This window comes from Quercus robur, chromosome 3 (assembly GCF_932294415.1).
Source record: "Quercus robur chromosome 3, dhQueRobu3.1, whole genome shotgun sequence".
NCBI lineage: Eukaryota > Viridiplantae > Streptophyta > Magnoliopsida > Fagales > Fagaceae > Quercus > Quercus robur.
The window spans coordinates 64,964,467-64,983,875 of record NC_065536.1 but is presented as its reverse complement, the minus strand read 5'-3'; the positions used below and the strand labels follow the sequence as shown (position 1 = coordinate 64,983,875).

Sequence of the window (19,409 nt, the reverse complement as noted above, 5' to 3'; positions counted from 1 at the left end):
AAGCAGTGATAACACATTGCATCACCCATTGAATCCATATCTCAAGAAAGCCAAAATTTGCCAACACCTTCTTGAGAAAAGGCTACTCTATTCTATCATACACCTTCTCCATATCAATTTTAAGTCCCATCTAGTCCGTTTTCCCTTTTTTCTTCTTCACCTCATGTATAATTTCTTGAGCCAAAAATAGTTTCTTTATCTCATGTATAATGTGTATTTGATATTATAATAGTTTAATACCCCAGCAGCTAGTCGCTATAGTTATTAAACTTTTTTTTTTTGGTTGAAAGCTACAGTTATTAAACTATTAATAATATATTTAATATTGAAAAATAAACATATTAATATATAGAGAGGGTGCTGTGCGGTGCGGTTTGTGTGGTTTCTTATTATGAAACTGCAAACTGCACTATACCATACGGTGCGATGCAGTACTGTTACTTGCAGTGCAGTTATGCCATTCTACAGGAAGTTTTGGTGTGGTTTGTGCGGTTTGGTGAACACCCCGTGAGGCCTAACATGCGAGAATTTAAATGAGAGGTAAAGTGGAGGAGACAAGGATCCAACTTAGGATCTCATGCTCTGATACTATGTTAAATTAGCCGCAAACCCACGTGATGTGTGAGAATATAAATATTATGTAATGAGGTGTAATATATCATTCTATTTTTTTTTTTTTTGACAAAATTTAGCTACAAAATTGATTGTAGCCTTAGGGTACAACCTTATTCAATAAAATAAACATTACTACATATTTTGAAAATCTAACTGTTTAATTGCATGTTCTTTACGTTCTTAATACACATATCAAATTTTGTGTCAATTGGATATTTTTTACAATATGATCTATAAGTTTATATTTTATGCATAATTTTAAACTACAAAAACTTACAATTTAAACAATTTATTGATGATATAGTTATTGATATTTAATTTTCTAGAAATTTTGCAAGCATGAATGATATAAAAAGAAGATGTAATCTAATGGTTGATTTGGCAAAATTCACCTCCAATTAAAAAAAAATATTTTTTTTAAGGTGAATTGTATTTTTCTAACTTTTGTTTTAGTGTATTATATTTGCTTAATGTACAACTAAACTTTATAAGTGTCAAATTTATTATTTAAAATTTTCATTTGTTAAGAAATATGGAAATTATCATAATAATCAAAACTCATCACAAAATTACAATGTTATCTAAGCCAAAATTAAAATAAAACCAAAGGAATAAAAAATAGACTTTATAATTAGTGGGAAATTGGGCACATTCAAATTCATAGCCATGTAGATTATGTTTTGATATAAACTCAAATTCCTATTTAAAAAAAAAAAAAAAAAAAAAACTAATTAACCCAAACCAAAATTCAACCAAAGCTATAAAAAGGAAAAAGGAGACTTTCTTATGGGAAATTAAAAAAATACAATACCAAAACACATATTAAAAAAAAAAAAGAACTATCAACCTTAATTAGAGTTATAAGAAAGAACAAAAATCCACAGAGAGAGAGAGAGAGAGAGAGAGAGAGAGAGAGAGAGAGAGAGAGAGAGAGAGAGAGAGAGAGAGAGAGAGAGAGAGAGAGAGAGAGAGAGAGAGAGAGAGAGAGAGAGAGAGAGTATTCATCGTTTTTAAAATATGGACTGAATGAAAAAAAAAATCAAATTTATGCAAAATAAAATGGGGAGAAGAAGAGTCAAAATATAAAAAAGAAAAAAAAAAATGAAGGAAATGAAGGAAGTGTAACCGCAGGTGTAAACTAATGAGGAGAAGAAGAGTTTTTTATTTTTATTTTTATTTTTTTAATATTATAAGAATAGGGAGAAGAAAAGTTTAAAAAGAGGGGGAAAAAAAAGAGATAGAAAATAAGTGGATGATGTAACCACTGATGTGGCTCCAACTCTAGTGGTTGGAGTTGTTGCTCCAATGACTAAAGGATCCATAGGTGGCCGGGAAGAACAAATTTTGGTGGTTTGTGCTTGAAAAATTTCATGTCACACCAAACACCTAAAAACATTTTCACTTATAATATTTTACATTTGAAAACATTTTACAGCAAAATAAACCGAGTGTAAAATATTATATTTAAAATTTTAAGAAGTTTGTGTGTTATGAAAAAGCAAGGAAGGGTTTGTGTATTTTTCTCTAATAAATTTTTCTTCTTCCAATATTTTGATAAGAAATAATAAGAATAGATTTACTTTTTTTAGAGCACTCCCTTCTAGAAATGTAAAAAAAAATGCATTTTACATCTCCAAAAAAACTATTTTATCTATTTTACATGCATTCACATTTTAATAAATAATACACACATTACACATTACATCTCATATTCTATTCTCTTATCACTCTATTTAAATTTTTTTCTTTATTCTATATATTCTTTTGTGGAGAGAGAGAATGCAATATGAGATTAAAATAATAGGAGTGGAACAAAATAACGATGCTTTAAGGAGTAAAGCTTGCTACAGTCAGATATATTATATGTTTAGATCTTACTGCAGCAGAACGTAAAAATACGAACGTGAATAGTTCCCAATGTGAGGCTATTTTTAAGCTTTTTGTTATAGCGTAGGAGGCAAAATAGATAAAAACTAAAAGTAAAACCCTGGATGGAATGCTCTTAATATATATATATATATATATATATATTGGTTAGAACTTGGTGAATATCTATGAATGGTAATGGCTAAATCATCACGGCTAAATTATTTATCATAATCAATTATGTGAAAGGAAAAAATAACAAGTTAAATTTACTTTAAAATACTGAAAAATTCTTCGTTGAATCTGGGTTATTGATTGAACTTTTCAAAATGTCATAAGTTTTCTCTACATTTATATTATATAAAATTTTCAAAACCTATATTTTATACATATAATCTTGAAATATTGAAATATAAAAGGTCTGTATATATTAATTATTTATTTTGAAAAACTTTTATAGAGATTAAAAAAGTTGTCAAAACAGTTAATTATTTTTTCTTTTTTTATAATTTATTTTTTAAAATGGTTTGCTAATTTATGTCACATGTTAGTAAAACTCAATTATAAGTAATTTATCTTTCTAATTTATCCCTCACTGGCACTGCTAAATTTATCCCAAAAAAAAAAAAAAAAATCCTACTGGGTGTCGGGTGCATGTAAGACAACATGAGAATGGGTTATTAGACTTATTAATTGGAGTTGCTTAATTCTTATGGGTCCCCAAGCACTTGCTGTCGAAGGCCACGTTTATTTCCCAGTCTTTCGGTCCCTCCCGTGGCCTTTGCAGTACTTAAAGTTGTCTCTGACAATCACAGATAAAAGCAAGAGAGAGAGAGAGAGGCTTAATCCCTTCATCTTAAATGGTGGTACCAGTCCATAGAGAGAGAGAGAGCTGAAGAGACAAAAGGGGAAGTTGAAAGTGAAATTTCAGTGGGTTTTTCTTCAGAAACCCCAACTTTTTTTCTTGGACCTCATGTTGTTCCTTTACTGTGTCCATATGTACATATTTAATTTAATTTTTTTTTTTAACATATTGTTTGTTTGTTCAATTGGATTGGTACTACTGGCTACACTGCCAATATTTGCTTCAGTTTGTTTTTGTGTATAACACTGACATCCATTGTGTGATTGTGTCCCCACCAAAATGGCTTTTAACTTTTTATATCTTTTAATGTTTGCCTCTTACTCTCTGCACGAACCTTTCTGCCATACTATAGAGTGTTTGCATGCATGGGTGATACGAATAATAGACTGACAATGGTGTAATAAATATGTGGCCAGCTTTCAACACTTTTGCTCTGAATGTGCCCATCTTCATTCCAAACTCACTCATCACTGCCATATTAATTGCCCTTTGCATCCTACGATCCTAGTATCCAATCTCTTACCTTGGTTCTTCACCGTAGCTCTAGCTAGGTTAGCTTCGATCCTGACTCACATCTACATGTGTGAGAGAGAGAATATCCATATATTATACGAAGCTCCGGTTAACGTGCTTAAGTCATCTATTTTTTAAAATATTTGTTCGAAAATTAAAAAAACTGTGAATATTTTTTTAATTTTAGAGAATTTTTTTTTAAAAAAAATAATTAATTATTGTGTGCTCTTAAGAAACACATTAGCAAAATCCATATATGAATACCATACATATAATGCATGACATATTTTCCATTAGATTACATGCCCTACAAGCTACAACAATGTTAGATACTCACTTCAAAAAAAAAAAAAAAAACAATGTTAGATACATTTATTACACCCCCCTAGAGTATTATAAAACAATTTAAAATGTGCAGTAAGTACTTTATAAGCCTAATACGTGTACTATAAGATATATATTTATTGAATTTGATAAATTGTGTAGATAATGACAAAAAGATTTGATATTTTTTACAATGTGTTTGAACTTGGTAAGAATTAAGTGTGTGTGTGTTTAATAGTTAGTTTGTTTCTAAAAAAAAAATTAGATAAGTATATAAATAAATAATAATTTAAAAGCTAAGTATCTTGATTTAAATTATAAGGTTTAAATTGTAAGAACAAAAACTTTTTTGTTTTCCATTATTCCTTGAGGTAATTGTTAGGATAATTTCATTATATTTTATGAATGTATAATTAATTCAAGTAATAGATATGTAGAACTTATCACTAATGAAATTATGGCTCTATTTAAATAAATATAACTAGCCTTATACGTTCTTATATAAATTATTTTCTTTAAAAAAAAATTATTTATAGATATCTAAGAAGTTTAATTTAGATTTAGGGTGTTATAAATCTAGTTGCTTTGTCATTATATATATATTAAGATTTTAAAAAAATAAAAATAAAAACTTATACATATTTCAAGATTTTTTTAATTAAAAAAAAACATTATATAAACATTCAAGATTTTTAAAAAATCTTGGGAGGACCATGACCCCCCCTAGCCCCTTTGATCCTCCGTCACTGCCGTCCCTCCCCCCTCCAATTTGCTTATAGAATAAATACTGATTGGTGCAATATCATTTCTACATGAATCCCTCCATCCCCCTTTGATTAGTTGATAGAATAAGTTCTAATTGTTACAATATCATTTTTACATGAATGTATTATTGATATCATTTTTACCAAACACTAATAAATAAATTTATAAAATATCATCTCAAAATTTAATAGAAGAAAAAGGTTCATGAAACTTTTTGTATCCCTAGGTTATTGAGGATCCTATATCCCTTATTTCTTTGGTGTTTTATGTGACTAAATCACATGGGAATATGCAATTAAATATACTTTTAGTCATTTCATTCATTTATTGTTAAAAAAAATTACATATATGGCTATGGCAATATGGCATTAGACTATTGACGTGACACATTAAAAAAAATGATCCATTGCAAAAACTATTACTTTTTAAATTTAAGAGCCAAAAATCGAACTTGGACAAATTTACAAGGACAAAAAAAGTATTATAGCTATTAGTTTATTTCCTTTTTAGGTAAAAGAGCTTGGTATTTCAAATAGTAGCTAAGCACTGATAATACTCAAGTATTCATTGACTATGACTCTGTATTTGTAGTTTGGAGGTATTCAAAAGACAAATACAGCTATTTTAGGGTCAAATCTGGGAACCTTGCTTCACGAATATTATTTAGGCAAATTTTACTTTAGGCTGTTTGAGGCCTTGGTTTGCTCTTAGTGTTGTATGTTTTGAGCTCTAGTCAACAGCATATTCATGAGGCTTGTCACTTTGTCTTGCTATGCTTATGTCAAAAGAGGGATGGATTCAATGCAATCTTGCTGTGCTTATGTCAAAAGAGGGATGGATTCAATGCAATAATGAAAGAGAACTAGAGAAGCAAATGCTTGGGGGGGCCCTAGGGTACTAATATGCTAGATTTTAATGTTGTTCAATCTAGTAATCCTTTGTCACCAACAGTAAAAATCCATTATAAAATTTCTTAATTTAGCTTTTTACCGAAGGGAAAAGTTAAGGGAAAAAAAGAAAGATAAAAGACTGATATTCATAAATACATAAGCAATGTACAAATTGTGCAGGAGGGTGACTTTTCCATTATCTTAGATATTTTTGGTCTATCAATTATGGTATTGGTATGTTTTTTCAATTTTCCATTTGGCAATAAGGGGAATGGCATATTCATTCAGGATTTAGGAGGTTTCTGCAAAGAGTAGATAAATTATAAAAACTTAAAACTCCAAAATTTAACATAGAAGATAATCATGTAAACCATGACATGGTCATTTCCTTGTTAAATATGACAATATTTTAATACAATGTGGTTCATCTAAGAGGACTAACAAGACAATTTGAAATTTACTCTTGAATTGGCCTACAAGTTAGTCATAAAATTGAGAACTAGCTAGCTTAGGCAATCATATACTAGACTACTACATCTTTGTGGAAATCAAGTGTATAGGTCATATAGTTTAGAATTCTGAATGCTAAGAGAGCAAGAAAAATTAGCAGTAGAACATGAGGTTCTTAACATTTTCACTAAGCTTAGGTAAAGGGGTTGCTTTTGGAGGGGCAGCTCTGGAGAATGTAGAAGCACTTCTCATGTAAGCTGTGGAGTCTGACCTTTCAAGGTAAAGTCTGCCTCTGTATGCAGCTAGGTGAGCATAGTAAGCTGGAGGAACCAAAGAAACTGGCTTGGTGCACCTCACAAATGTGTAGCAAAGATTGTAAACCAGCTTTTGTAGTTCATCAGAAGTGAATTGGTTTTCATCCCATAAGATATGGTAGTGAGTTGGCCTGCTTGTTCCTTTCACACCCCAATGGCTACAAAGATAGAAATCAAATTCCTTTGGATGAGAAATGACAGTATCAACCACTGTCCCTGGAGGAATATTTTCATCCAAACACTGGTTTTGAGTAGAAGATGATTCGGTTTCTAAAGGAAATAGCCTTGTGTGATGCCTCTTCTGGACTACTGCAAAAGTAATGAGAGGTTTATAACCAGGAAATCTAGAACAAGCCACTCTAATGGCTTGCAGCTCCTCTTGTAGCACTTTATAAAATTGGGTTTCACTTACTCCATCTCTGAAGAAAATTATTCTTTGGGGGAGTTTGTTTACTTCCTGGTAAAAATCATCAAGTAATTCCCAGACCATTACACCAAGTTCCTGGATTATTTCTTGTCTATGTGTTTGGGACCTCATTCTTGAAACATACTTGTTTGCTGCTGGCCAATTCATGCTACCAACCACAGCAGCAACAGATGGGCTATAATCATCAAGTGGGTGAGGGTGTGTCACATCAGCACCCATAAAAATCACTGGCTCATCGGACCGGAAGAGACGTGGGATTTGAGAGGGTAATGAATTGTACAAGGCAACAGTGCATCCACCAACTTTGGCATTGATCTTGAGAGCCAAATTTGCGAGAAATTGAGAAGTCAATCTGCTGAGGTTTGGATATAAGCAGCACTGGCTTACAACTCCAATGCTCGTCTCTGCAATTCTCTTCAAATCTGCATAACCTTTGTGTTTTCTCTCCATTACACAAATAAGCAACTGAAGATTGTTTGATGCTGCTCTTTGTAATTTCTTAAGTTTCGATTCCAAAAGAGACACTTTGTTAAGCACTTGGGTTGATTCAAATTGGGGGCTAACAATTGTATTTTTGTTAAGAAAGATGCCTAGTTGTTCACACCTCTGTGATAGCTGGTTAATAAATTTTGGAATGTATGACTTTTGATCAGAGGTGCCACCAAAACTTATCAGTGCCCACCTTTCAATCTTAGTTCCTTCAAAAACATGGCTGTCAAGAAGGTTCCACTGTCGGTCATGACGGGAAGGAACCAAGTCTCTCACATGGCCACCATCACCAAGCTTTAGTTTAGGAGGTTGAAGAATTCTTCCATTTAATCGGGTCATTTCTACCGAAACATTGAGGTTGAACTCTCTGCCTTGTGTGCCACTGTGAAGATAGAAAAGAATTTAAATGCTTAGTTACAATCATAGTCAATTCAAGAAAGTTCTAACTGTAGAAAAAAACTTAGAACTAATAAACCTTCAAGAGAATTTAAGATTAAATTTCTTCACTAGCAAAGCTTCAAAAAAATTACCTTGTTGGCCCAACAGGTCCTCTCATGACTTCATCTATAATTTCTTTTCTCTGTCTAGGTCGTTGGCATCCCATCTTAAGTATTCTTGCAATCTGATCATCTGAAAGCTTCCCAAGAAACTTCTGGCCTTCACAAATCATACAAAGCTCCATAGGAAGATAACATGGTTTTCTCCTACTAATTTGCAAGCATGGCAAGTTCCTGAACTGTATATCATAATTATAGTGATCCTTGAAGTAAGTCACCAGCCTCAGATTCTTTCTATCCCTGTCTGCAAACCAAAGATTTTCAGTAGCTTCCTCAGTTAAGCCATAGACCCGATATCTCTGAACAGTTTCTCTGTGGCAAACAAAGATCCTGATGTTCTTCAATGCCTTCTCCACTTCCTTCCTCTCTTCATCAATTAAACCCCTTGTCTTCCTTTGAGAAAGGTCTCGAAGAAATTCAAGCCGCTTCTGCAAATAGGGGATAACTCCAATGCTTTCATGGAAAGCGGTCACAGAGAAATCTACATTGAGAGCAAGTCCTTGTTGGGTTGGGCGAAGACTCTGAAAGAACCCTCTCAATCCAACTGCTCCACCTCCAATTGCTTTAGTTCCTCCCATTGAACTTGAATACAGTGACCTCCCAACAGATATACATTTCTCCGTCGGACTTTCCCTTAAAATAATATCCAAAGCATGGAGATAATCTTGAGGAAGAGGGATCCAATCGTCTCCCTCCTTGCTCAAGTAACTACTTAACTCCTTTCCATCAATCTTTGACACAAGTTTGATGTTTATTCGAAATTGCTTATGCTGTTGATGCTTCTCTAGCAAGTTACTAAATTCTCCATTTGGCAAAGTTGACTTACTAGTGGGGATTGGGAGGCTTACATAGAATTCAAGCCTATCATTTTGGAATTCAACCGAGCTGTAAAGATTCTTTCGACCATCATAGGCTGGTAGAGCACCAGAGAGCACAGCTGACTTTTCCTCAACCAATTTTTGTTTGATCATTCGGGCAATTTCTTTTGAGGGATTAGGAGAGATTTCAACATTGTAATGGAAAATTCTTTGTGATGGATCAAATCGAACAAGAAAATGGTTGGCTATGAGAGAGATAACTGGCCCTTCAACACCCCCAGAATCTGGTCTCCTTGCAGCCACTAGTGCTTGTGAAGTCCTTGAACCTATGATCCTTCTTCCATTATCATCTTTGGGGGGTAAACTTTTTGGCCTTTGGACTTCCTCTGGAGCTGATTAGATAAAGGGAGAAAGAGCAAGATAGAGTCAGACCCATTTAACTCAACCAATCATAAAATTTGAGACATTTTAAGCCTATATCGGTTGTATGTAATGGAATACCTTAAACCATTAAAAGAGAAACATTACAGCACTTGAGGTTTCAATATCAAAATCAGCACAATATATCATTTTTAGCTATTATATTCTCCTTGTTGCAGTAACTTAAATACCAAGATTGTTATATTTAAGTAAGTAACAGCAATGACATAAAATAAACCCACCAACACACACAGAGAACAGAGCAAAATAGCACATCTTTCTCAATTATCAACCTTCTGCAGTGGTTAAAATCTCAATCATGAGCTAAATGAACAAAGTTCATGTCCACCCACAATCTTTAATAAAAAAAACCACAATATATCATTTTTAGCAATTATATTCTCGTAGCTGTAGATAACTTAAATACCAAGATTGTTATATTTGAATAAATAAGAACAACGAGAAAAAAAATAAAACCCACCCCAAAATTTTAGTCTTCTCCAATGGTTTAGAATTTCATTCATGAGCCATATGAACAAAGTACAAGTCCTCCCCATGATATTTAATCATAAACCATACTTGCACTTCCAAATAACAAGCATGCAAGTTAAGTGGGAAGTAGTACTGTAGTAGTACAAAACAAATAAAAGAAGAGTGCTTTGATATTTACCTGGTGAAATTGTAACATTTTGGACATGGGTTTCAGAGGAGGCAGCAGGAGGAGGGCTGTTGAGCTTGCATGAAGGTTTTTGGAGATGGGTTTTTGTTCTAAAGCTCTGGTTTTGAGGGAGAGGTGGAGTCAAAGCCAGCTGAAGTGGTATTTGAGGAGGTAGTGGAAGCAAAGCTGGGTAGTATCTCGGGTACTGGTTTTGGTTGCAGAAACCATACTGATTTGAGTACTGTAAGAGCTGGTGTTGATACTGATACTGATACTGATACTTGTGAGGGTTGGCCCTGCCTCTAAAACTCCTTGTTTTGGTGGTGCATTTCTTATTAGCATTGGACTCTTCTGTTCCCTCCATTACTTGTTTGAGAGAAAAACAAGACTGAGGGAGAAATAGCTAATAGAAGTTTATGGCTTTATAGGCATGAGAGAGATAGCAAAAAGTTCTGATTTTGATAAGAGAGAGAGAAAAAAGTTCTGATTTTGATATCAGTAAGAACTGGGTAAGGTGTCTCAGGCTCTCAGCAGACTTGTATTTATTGCAGAGAGAGAGAGAGAGAGAGAGAGAGAGGGACAGAGAGGGAGTTTCGGTTTTAATTCTTGAGGTTTCTATGTGTTCAGCTCTAAGAGAAAGTAGTATGATGCTTGGTATGTATATTTCAAAGCAGAAAAAAAGAGAGGGGACCCTGGATTTTGCTTTATAAAGAACTATAAAAGCCACTAAACAATGGTACTGTCCATTTTGGAGTTGCGCAATCTGGATACAAAGAGTATTATGTGTTAGTGTTTAGGGCTTTAAGAACATTTTTATGATGATCCATTTTGACTACCTGTAAAGTATATAAGGGTTCAGGGCTTCCTTAGCTTTTCTTTCTTGAAAATGTTTGGTAAGTCAAATGAGGAGGGAAATAATAAATAAATAAGTAAAGGTTCTACTATAGAAAATTAGAATTGTGTTGATAGCGACTGGTCTTTCATCTCCTTCCTAGTGTTTTTTTACATATTTATTTTGTTACTTTTTTTATATTCTAAAGCATCATCCTCTTTATCATTTTTTTATCATTGCCATTGTCTTATTCCATAATTCCTTCTAGGGTCAAATGCAGCTTCAACTTATTTTTTAACCACATTTGAATATGTAAAAGGATCAAAGTCTTCATCATCTTTTGCCATTGCCTAAACTCAAAAAAGGTATTATTATTAAAAAAAAAAAAAAACTCTAAAAAGTATCTTTTGGGTTAAATTAAAAAATTACACTTTGACATGTTTTCAATTCACTCTTTAAATTTTTTTGTTCCCCATTATCGCTTGCTTAACTTTGATCTCTTTCCAATATAATTATCATGTTCAAAATTTGTACCATTAAGTCCAAGGAAAAAAGTTCACATCTAAACTGGTTTAGAGGAAATTTCTTCCAAGACTGTTCACTTGTATTTTTAATCACATAATTTTTTTTAATGAGTTACGTGACTTAAAAAAATACATAGATAGTCTTATAAATTATCACTTGGTGGATTGGCTAATTATTAATACACACATTGTTGCACATACCTACCCAAATTATTTTTTTGAATTGAAATCTTGTCTTAAAGTCACGATTTGAACTGAAATCATGACTTTAAGACACATTTTTAGTTTAAAAGCTGAATTATATGTACTTTATGTGTAATAGGCTAGTGTTAACTGGAGGAGATTCTTCCAAATTGTTTTTTATTTTTATTATTTTGAATAGCTCCAAAATTGGTTTGGACTTTGGAGAAAAAGCTTATCCTTAAGTCCACCATATGCCAATAAAAGATCTGGGCAATTACATAGATAATTTTCATGTAGGTTGGTAAGTGGTGGTAACATTAACACATGTCCACAACTAGCATTCAACATTGGGAAATTCATCATGAGGTTCAAATTCCATGGGTGAGAGGTACTTGCAAGTTTAGGAATCGATAACGAAATCAAGCAAACATGCGTTTGCTGCTAAAATGCTTGATGTGCTGGACTGGAAAAGTATAATTATTTACTGAAGTTTTTGCAGGTTCTTTTCAAACCCTACTTGATAATGGCCTAAGGAGCTAGCTAAACCACCCTATGTTATACTATTTACCCTTTGGCCTGAGGTAGAAAATGTTTAAAACAGAATGAGAATCTTCTATTCCCTCTATCTCCTTGCACCCACATAGGAGCATAGAGGCACCTTTAGTCCCAATTCCATGTCCCATAAAGATAATTATTGAATAACAACATAAATAGCTAGCATTCTTTTTTGATTAAAAAAAAAGGGCTTTCAAGTAACCATACAATAAAAAGTTTAGGTACACAACAATTTTTACATTTTTTTTCTTTCAAAAATTATTGTGATAACTTCTTGTGATTAGTGTATGATAAAAATAAGGTTAACGATGAATTCAAGTGAAAGTGAATGTTATTCCAATTACCACAAATCATGCCTACCGTTATGAAAAAGATCACAAAAAGATCACAAGCCTCTTTCTTTCTTGACTACTTATTATCTCTTCACAATTCGTTTAAGCCATTGCTACTTTTTAGCCTCCCCTTTGCCTCATCTTTTGTCAACATGACTAGTGGTAATGGGATGAGAAAGGGCCATTCATGCACTTGGGAAGGTGGATCTCTCTAATTTTTTAAGGATAAAATTGTTGGAATGTGGTAAAGGGACAATATGATTAGCGTGGAGCCTAAGGAGGATTCAACTCATCTTAAGATTTGGACCACATCATCCCCACTAATGTCCACTGCTTCTGTTTATGAGTTCTTCGGCATATATTGACAAAAACTTAAGATCAGCCCTAACATTTTTCTGACTTTGCATGATTTGACATGTGGTAGAATCACATTTTCTGAGTGCCTACAATTACCTGCCAAGAGGAAAAGAAAGTAACCCAACTTATTGAAATTAGGCAGTTGTTAATTAAACCTCACTGACTTAAGAGTGGAAAATCCTAGAGTTCAATCACTAGCTAACCCCAAAATTTGTGATGATGGTCTTATCTGTTTCTTTTTCTTTTTCTTCCTTACTTTATTTTCTTCATTATGAAAAAGAAAAGAAACATGTGCAGATGTGCTTGGTGCATTTCCCTGAAGAATACTTCTTTAGTCAGAACAGTTTCCAAGGTGAAATAACATGGTAACACATAATAACTGTTTCATGATAAAATTTAAACATACATACACATATGTGTAATTCCATGTGCTAGGTCTCAGGCTGTGGGGCTTTGATGTATATCCCTACTGTTTTTATGATAAAAAAGAAAACACTACTTTTTCAAAAAGATTTTACAACAAGAGGCAGGAAATACAAAATTGAAATGGGATACATTTGACAGTAAGAAAAGAAATTGAAATAAATAAATATTGGCCACTATTCGGTGTATTTTATTTTCATTGGTTTATTTTGCTTAAAAAATAAGTTGAATAAAAATATTATACTTAGAAAAATGTGAGACTTTAAAAAACTGTACATTTTTTTCAAGATAAAAATAAACTAAACCAAAAGAGAGTAAGAGCCTGCACTATTCTAACCTAAGTGGCTCTGCCAACACAAACGAAGAAAAAAACATGCGAAGTCCCTCTTTTTTTACTTGGTTTCGTGCCTACAACATCTATGTGCTCATTATTTCAGAACCCTAGATTATGTTTAAAATATACCTTTATTTAGTGGTAAACTCTGTCAAGAAACAAAGAAACATGAGTTCAAGTATTATAATACTAGTGTTGGCTAGGTTGTTTTCCTTAGCAAGATCATGCCTTAGGTTGACTCCCTTGCCTAGCAGTGTGGACTGGACTTAAAGTACTGGAGTGGCATATGTCATTCATTTTTTACCAAAGTGAGTTGCACTTGCATTGGAAAGAATGAATATTATTATTTTTCACCTCCATTCATTGTAGTTATGTCTTCAACATTCATGGACTAAAATGTTCATTTTACAAATATTGGACTGATAAACTTTCTTGTTTGTTTCCTACTTGCTAGCAAATGGATTCCAAGATGGCATTGTACTTTCACTTAGGATGATTGGTAGGTGAGAAATGTAGTGCGCGGCATGAATATCAACATAGTGGTGCTAATGATGAAGCTGCATACACATATGCCAAAAAAATAATTATCAGAGTTGTATAAGTTGAATAAGAGCTATTACATGTCTCATTTTCGGGTTTGGCGTCTAGTGGTTCTGATAATATAGTTTGATTTATTTTCTTCATGATGTGTCAGATGCAAGAATTCACTTGATTCTGATGAATCAATAATATCAAGTGATTGGATAAAAATAGTTGTAACAAAATGACAAAGAAATAAACATTTAGATATTGATTGGAAAAATGAATTGAAAAGATAGAAAGAGAAGGTTTGATTAAAATTCATACATTGTAAACTTGTAAGGCCTAGTTCTACATTATAAAACATCTTAGTCATCTTATAAAAAAAAAACAAAACATCTTAGTCATAGATATAGTAGGCATTTCCCTGGCCACTCAAAGATTTAAAAGCATCTATCAACTGCTCCAAAAGATCAAGATGTCTATTTCATGCCACATTCACAATTCTTAGCTCACAAACTCTATCTGGAATGTCTATGGTTTCCTTCTCACAACCATCAACTCTTACATCATGTTTCTTTGCACAAAACTAAATTCCATCAGTAATGGGAGGCTGATATGCTCCATAGGCACAAATTCAAATTTGAGATTATTTATAGCACTAAAATATAAAAAATATAAATTATAAGCGTGTTGATACATCATTGATCATTACCTTTCTCTCTGTGTGATAAAAATAAGATGTAAAGAAGTTCATTCCTTAAAGGAAAATTGTGCAAATGGATTGAGAAAGTTTTGACAATCTGCACTAAAACGATGAAGAATCATATAAATTCATATTAAAGTTAATGGGGTGACTTCAGTTTTTGATTTTGGGTCACGTAAATTACGAGTGTATGGTTCAGCAGATTGAGAAGATCTAGAAATAATATTTTAGACCATATGACCTTGTATCTTGAATATTAAACTAAGATATGCTCCAATCCAGAAGATACAGACATTAATGATGGTTTAGACCAAAATAAAGACATCAATAATGATGATCTACCTTGTGAATTTTCTAAACACTAGGCCCATGCATGTATATTACAGCACTTGAGAACTTGATAGATGTGCTTAAGAAAATGTCATTTATGCTTGAACTGGTCTCAGCATTTTTACAATAGAAAAAGGGAAAAGAAGTGGAAGTGAGTCATAGTGATAAAGTTAGTTTACATTCTGTTTGCTTATAGGCGATATAATCATGACTGCTAATGTGCCCCTCATGAATAGTTCTGACTTTGAATGTTGAATGTTGAAAGACTTAAGAGAACTATTACTGGTCAACAAAAAGTGCTGACCCTTATGACTATTCATTTTGAGATGAATCATTTGTACTAAATTTTATCATTGATCACGATTATATAATGCCATATATATGTTCTTGTCAAGATCCTAGTGGCTCAATTTTCCATGAGGAGAAGCTGGCTTCAAATACCCCCACCCCCCCCCCCCCCCCCCCCCATTTATTGTATGCCAAAAAAAAAAAAGCCATATGTCCCCTATGTCTTATCATCTTATGGAAGACTTTACCCCAAGTTGCAACATAGTTTGACTCTTCCTTCTTCAGGCCTGGGATCAATAGTGTTGATGAGAACATAAAAAAGTATTGCAATAATATACATGCTTGGATATCACACTGAATTTACTGCTAATGTTGAGTTTCTAGATATTAATCTAGCAGCTGTTGAGGCTTTATTCAAGAAGTTTCTTGCACATGGTAACATAAAATCATTGAAAATAAAAAGGCTACAGTGCCCTTGTTGCAAAGCATGTTATGTAAGAGATGCATCTGGAAGCAACTTGAGGGTATGAGACTGTGAGTGGAACCCTATAACTGCTACTAGAATGATTTAAAGAGGGAGCTAAAACAGTAGGAATTGAGATAAAGTTTGGCTCCAAAAAACATGTTTGGAACCTTGGGCTCCAACAATCAATAAAAAGATGATATTTGTCCTTATCATTAGTAATGCACACGACTCACTTAACCCAACCAACCAAGTGAGTTATGTGCATTGCACATTACGGGACACATGTTATCTTCCTATTGGCGGTTGGAGCCAAACCTTTTGTTGTGAATAATTCCTTCTAGTGGACTCTAGGTGTGTTTTTTCTTTATGTTAGGATAAAATAAGAAAAACAGAATCAATCTAATGTGCCATTTTATAACTTTTCACCAAAAGATGGTCCAAAGTTTACATTAGAAGTCGGTGCAACATTGATTTCAAGCTTCCAATCACATCCAATGTTGCATTTTGATTTGTGAATTTAGAAGATAGGATTTAGACTAAGTTTAACTTTAAATTGCCTGAATCGTTATAATAGTATAAATATTTCTTATTCTTAAATCCAAATGCAAAAGTATTCCACGCAATATAAAATCATAATTTGATATAATTAGATTATTGGATCTTTTTTGATGCACAAAGCAAATTAAGCAATCCAACCTAAAATTCTCTAAACTTTTAAAAGATTAATGTATATTAGAGGATCATTCTGTCTGCTATAGAGCAGATAGGAGGAAGATTGAGAGTGCTCCAAAGACATGGTTCACCATTTTCTGGGCTCAAAAATGAGGAAGAAGAAGAAGAGGAAGAACTTCTTTCTGTTGATGTTTGTGAGATGCCAATCTGTTCTTTTACCACCTCCCAAAAAATACCTTCTCTATGTTTTCTATCTTCATCAGAATTACAGTTACTTCCAAGGTTAGATAATTGTTCAGACCTTTCTGGTCCATTTGCCACCTCTGATTGCTTCAGCCTTAAGCACTCTGGAATCCCATTGAAAGCATAAAGAGAAGCTGAGAACTTTCTTCATATTTCATCCTCTTCATAGTTTCTCCAAGCAATGAAGGCTCATTTCCATAAGTTTCTTGCTCCATTGGTTCCACCATTTCCTCTGCTATCTCAAAAGGTGAACAATAACATGTAGATACCACTGCATCCAGAAACTGAAAATCTATATGCTCCATATCACAACCTTCTTTTTCTCCTACTTCTTCCTTCCCTCCACCTTGACTCTTTCCATCATCCATATCCAATGCTCTCGCCCAACCCTCTTCCAGTCGAACAGAACTTGATTCAAAACTCTGTAACGTTATCACTATTAGTTACACCAACACTAGTACTATTAGTAAGAGTATCAGTATTTTCAAAAGTGGTGCAATCTTCTGGCAGATTGAAGAAACTATCAAAGTGGTAATCTTTTACTTCAGTTTCCGGTTCTTGTAGGCTAAAAGGCAAAGAGGTCGCCACCATTGAGGCAGAGGCAATGTGCCTTGCTTGTAGCCTAAGCAACAGAAGATTGGTGATCTTTGAGGGAAGAGCTGGCCTTAAATGAGTTGGAGAGCAAGGATAAAAATTTGTGCGAGTATCGGCTCCACGAAGCAAGCAAGCCGCTTCATCATAAGCTCTTGCAGCCTCCTCAGCAGTGTCATAAGTTCCCAGCCATACTCTTATCTTCTGTATTGTATCTTTTATCTCAGCCACCCATCTTCCCGAAGGCCTCTGGCGCACCCCAATGTATCGTTTTCTATTCCTCCTAGCTGCACCTGGTGCTGCTAAGGTAGCAGACTGTTCCATCATCTGGTCTGAAACCATGTTTCTATCACTCTTTGCTTACTATAATCACACTCACTTCTTTGAGGTTGTACGCTATGCACAAAATTCCTACTTATGCAGGGTTTGGGAGAGGTGATTGATAGACAGTTGCTCTGATTTTTTTTTTTTTTCTCACTCACTTCCCTTTCTCTTTCTCACAATATGCTTTCTTTTCTACAATTCATTCTCTTTTTGTTTCTTTTGCGTGACTGTTTAAGTTGGTGAGCCTCATTACAAGACACAGCTCTTATACTATGTTTGATATGTATATATATAAGAGTGAAAGATATAAAAAAAAGCTATTGAATAAGAAGAAGTTTGAGAGGGACTCTCCTCCTTGTAGCTACCTCTTTGTTCTTAGTTTAATTCGGCTTTCTTGTCAAGAACCATATGAAGATTCTCCTTTACATGCTAGAGAAAAAATGAAGGAAGTGCAATCCAAGCATTTCTTTGACCTAGTCATACTGCAATCTAGAAGTCTGAGAAAAATCATTATACTTCTCTAGAGGTTCAAGGGAATTATACTGTATTCCCATTTTTTTGAATTAAAAACACTAATATTAACAATCTTTTTAAAATTTGTCAAAGTAAGCCAAAATTTGGATCCACAATGTTAAAGATATTACAGCATAAAATGGCCAAACTTATTGTAAGCTTATGTACTTATAGAACATGCAAACTAATATTAGGTATAGTATAAGGTAATTATATATAGGGCTATTTAGTATATATAAACGCTATATTGGGTTCATTATAATACACAAGTCATATAGAAAAGTGTACTGTAGTTGTCAAAGGCTTTCACCTATGACCATACCTTTAAAATCTAACTTTCACTTCTCTTTTTTCTCTCTCTTCAGTCACTTAACAACTTTAATAGAGTTTTCACTCGTATTATTAAAGAACATCTCATGCCTTTTGCTAATCTTGACCATAGATATGACATCAATTGCCTTCATTGGCTAACATCTTTTTATTTTCCCTTTAAAAAAAAAAATTGTTTAAATTAGGCCCAATTTCTCCAAAATCCTTGATTAGAGGCTATCAATGCCATCACTGATAGTATTTTCATATAAAGTAGGTCTTGTTGACAAATGCCCTAAAGACACATGTTAAAGAGTAATTTATACTTATATAGTATAAATAATAATGGAAGCATGGCATTTAATTTTGCAAAGCTTTGCACCACATCATTGATGTCACTCCTTTTTTCCTAATAACAAATTTTCCTCTCTCTCTCTCTCTCTCTCTCTCTCTCTCTCTCTTTATTTTTTTTATTGGTAATATTAAACATAAAATGCAATATATAATAATGGAGGTTTGGAAATTAATTTTGGTTTCTTGGCTTTTCTTCCGCACATCATTCTTCCAACCACACTTCTCCCTATAATTATTCACCTTATCATTACTCTTCATCTCCCTCTTTTTTTTACCTCTTCTTCGCTCCATCTTATTTTTTTATAAATTTTCTATTACTTTCTCTATACCTCTCTCTCATTCATTCCATGTTCTTCCTAAAAAAAAAAAAAAAAAAGAAAGAAAGAAAGAAAGGTAATTACTCACTCCCTCTCTCTCTTTATCCATTTTTTTGTGGATTTATTATTGTTTTTGACACCTTTAAGTTGAATTTTTTCAGTCTTGTAGTTTTGCTTTGGATTGGTACTTTCTTATTTTGAATGTTTTGATTCCCATCATGGTCCCCTTCCCTTATGAATTTGGTTTAAAGTTAGTTTTGGTTAAT

General features: G+C 33.3%; 2 protein-coding genes across 2 annotated transcripts; both read right to left on the bottom strand.

Moving 5' to 3' along the window:
- Positions 1-6,182: 6,182 nt before the first annotated feature.
- Positions 6,183-10,798, bottom strand: LOC126718921 (protein argonaute 7). Its single transcript, XM_050421324.1, has 3 exons — positions 9,984-10,798; positions 8,049-9,285; positions 6,183-7,900 (listed from the first exon to the last, which is right to left on the bottom strand). The coding sequence occupies exons 1-3, from the start codon at positions 10,333-10,335 to the stop codon at positions 6,442-6,444; spliced, it is 3,048 nt and encodes a 1,015-aa protein (XP_050277281.1). The 5' UTR covers positions 10,336-10,798; the 3' UTR covers positions 6,183-6,441.
- A 5,768-nt stretch (positions 10,799-16,566) lies between these two features.
- LOC126716448 (ethylene-responsive transcription factor RAP2-11-like) lies at positions 16,567-18,029 on the bottom strand. Its single transcript, XM_050417279.1, has one exon. The coding sequence runs from the start codon at positions 17,666-17,668 to the stop codon at positions 17,150-17,152; it is 519 nt and encodes a 172-aa protein (XP_050273236.1). The 5' UTR covers positions 17,669-18,029; the 3' UTR covers positions 16,567-17,149.
- Positions 18,030-19,409: the final 1,380 nt, after the last annotated feature.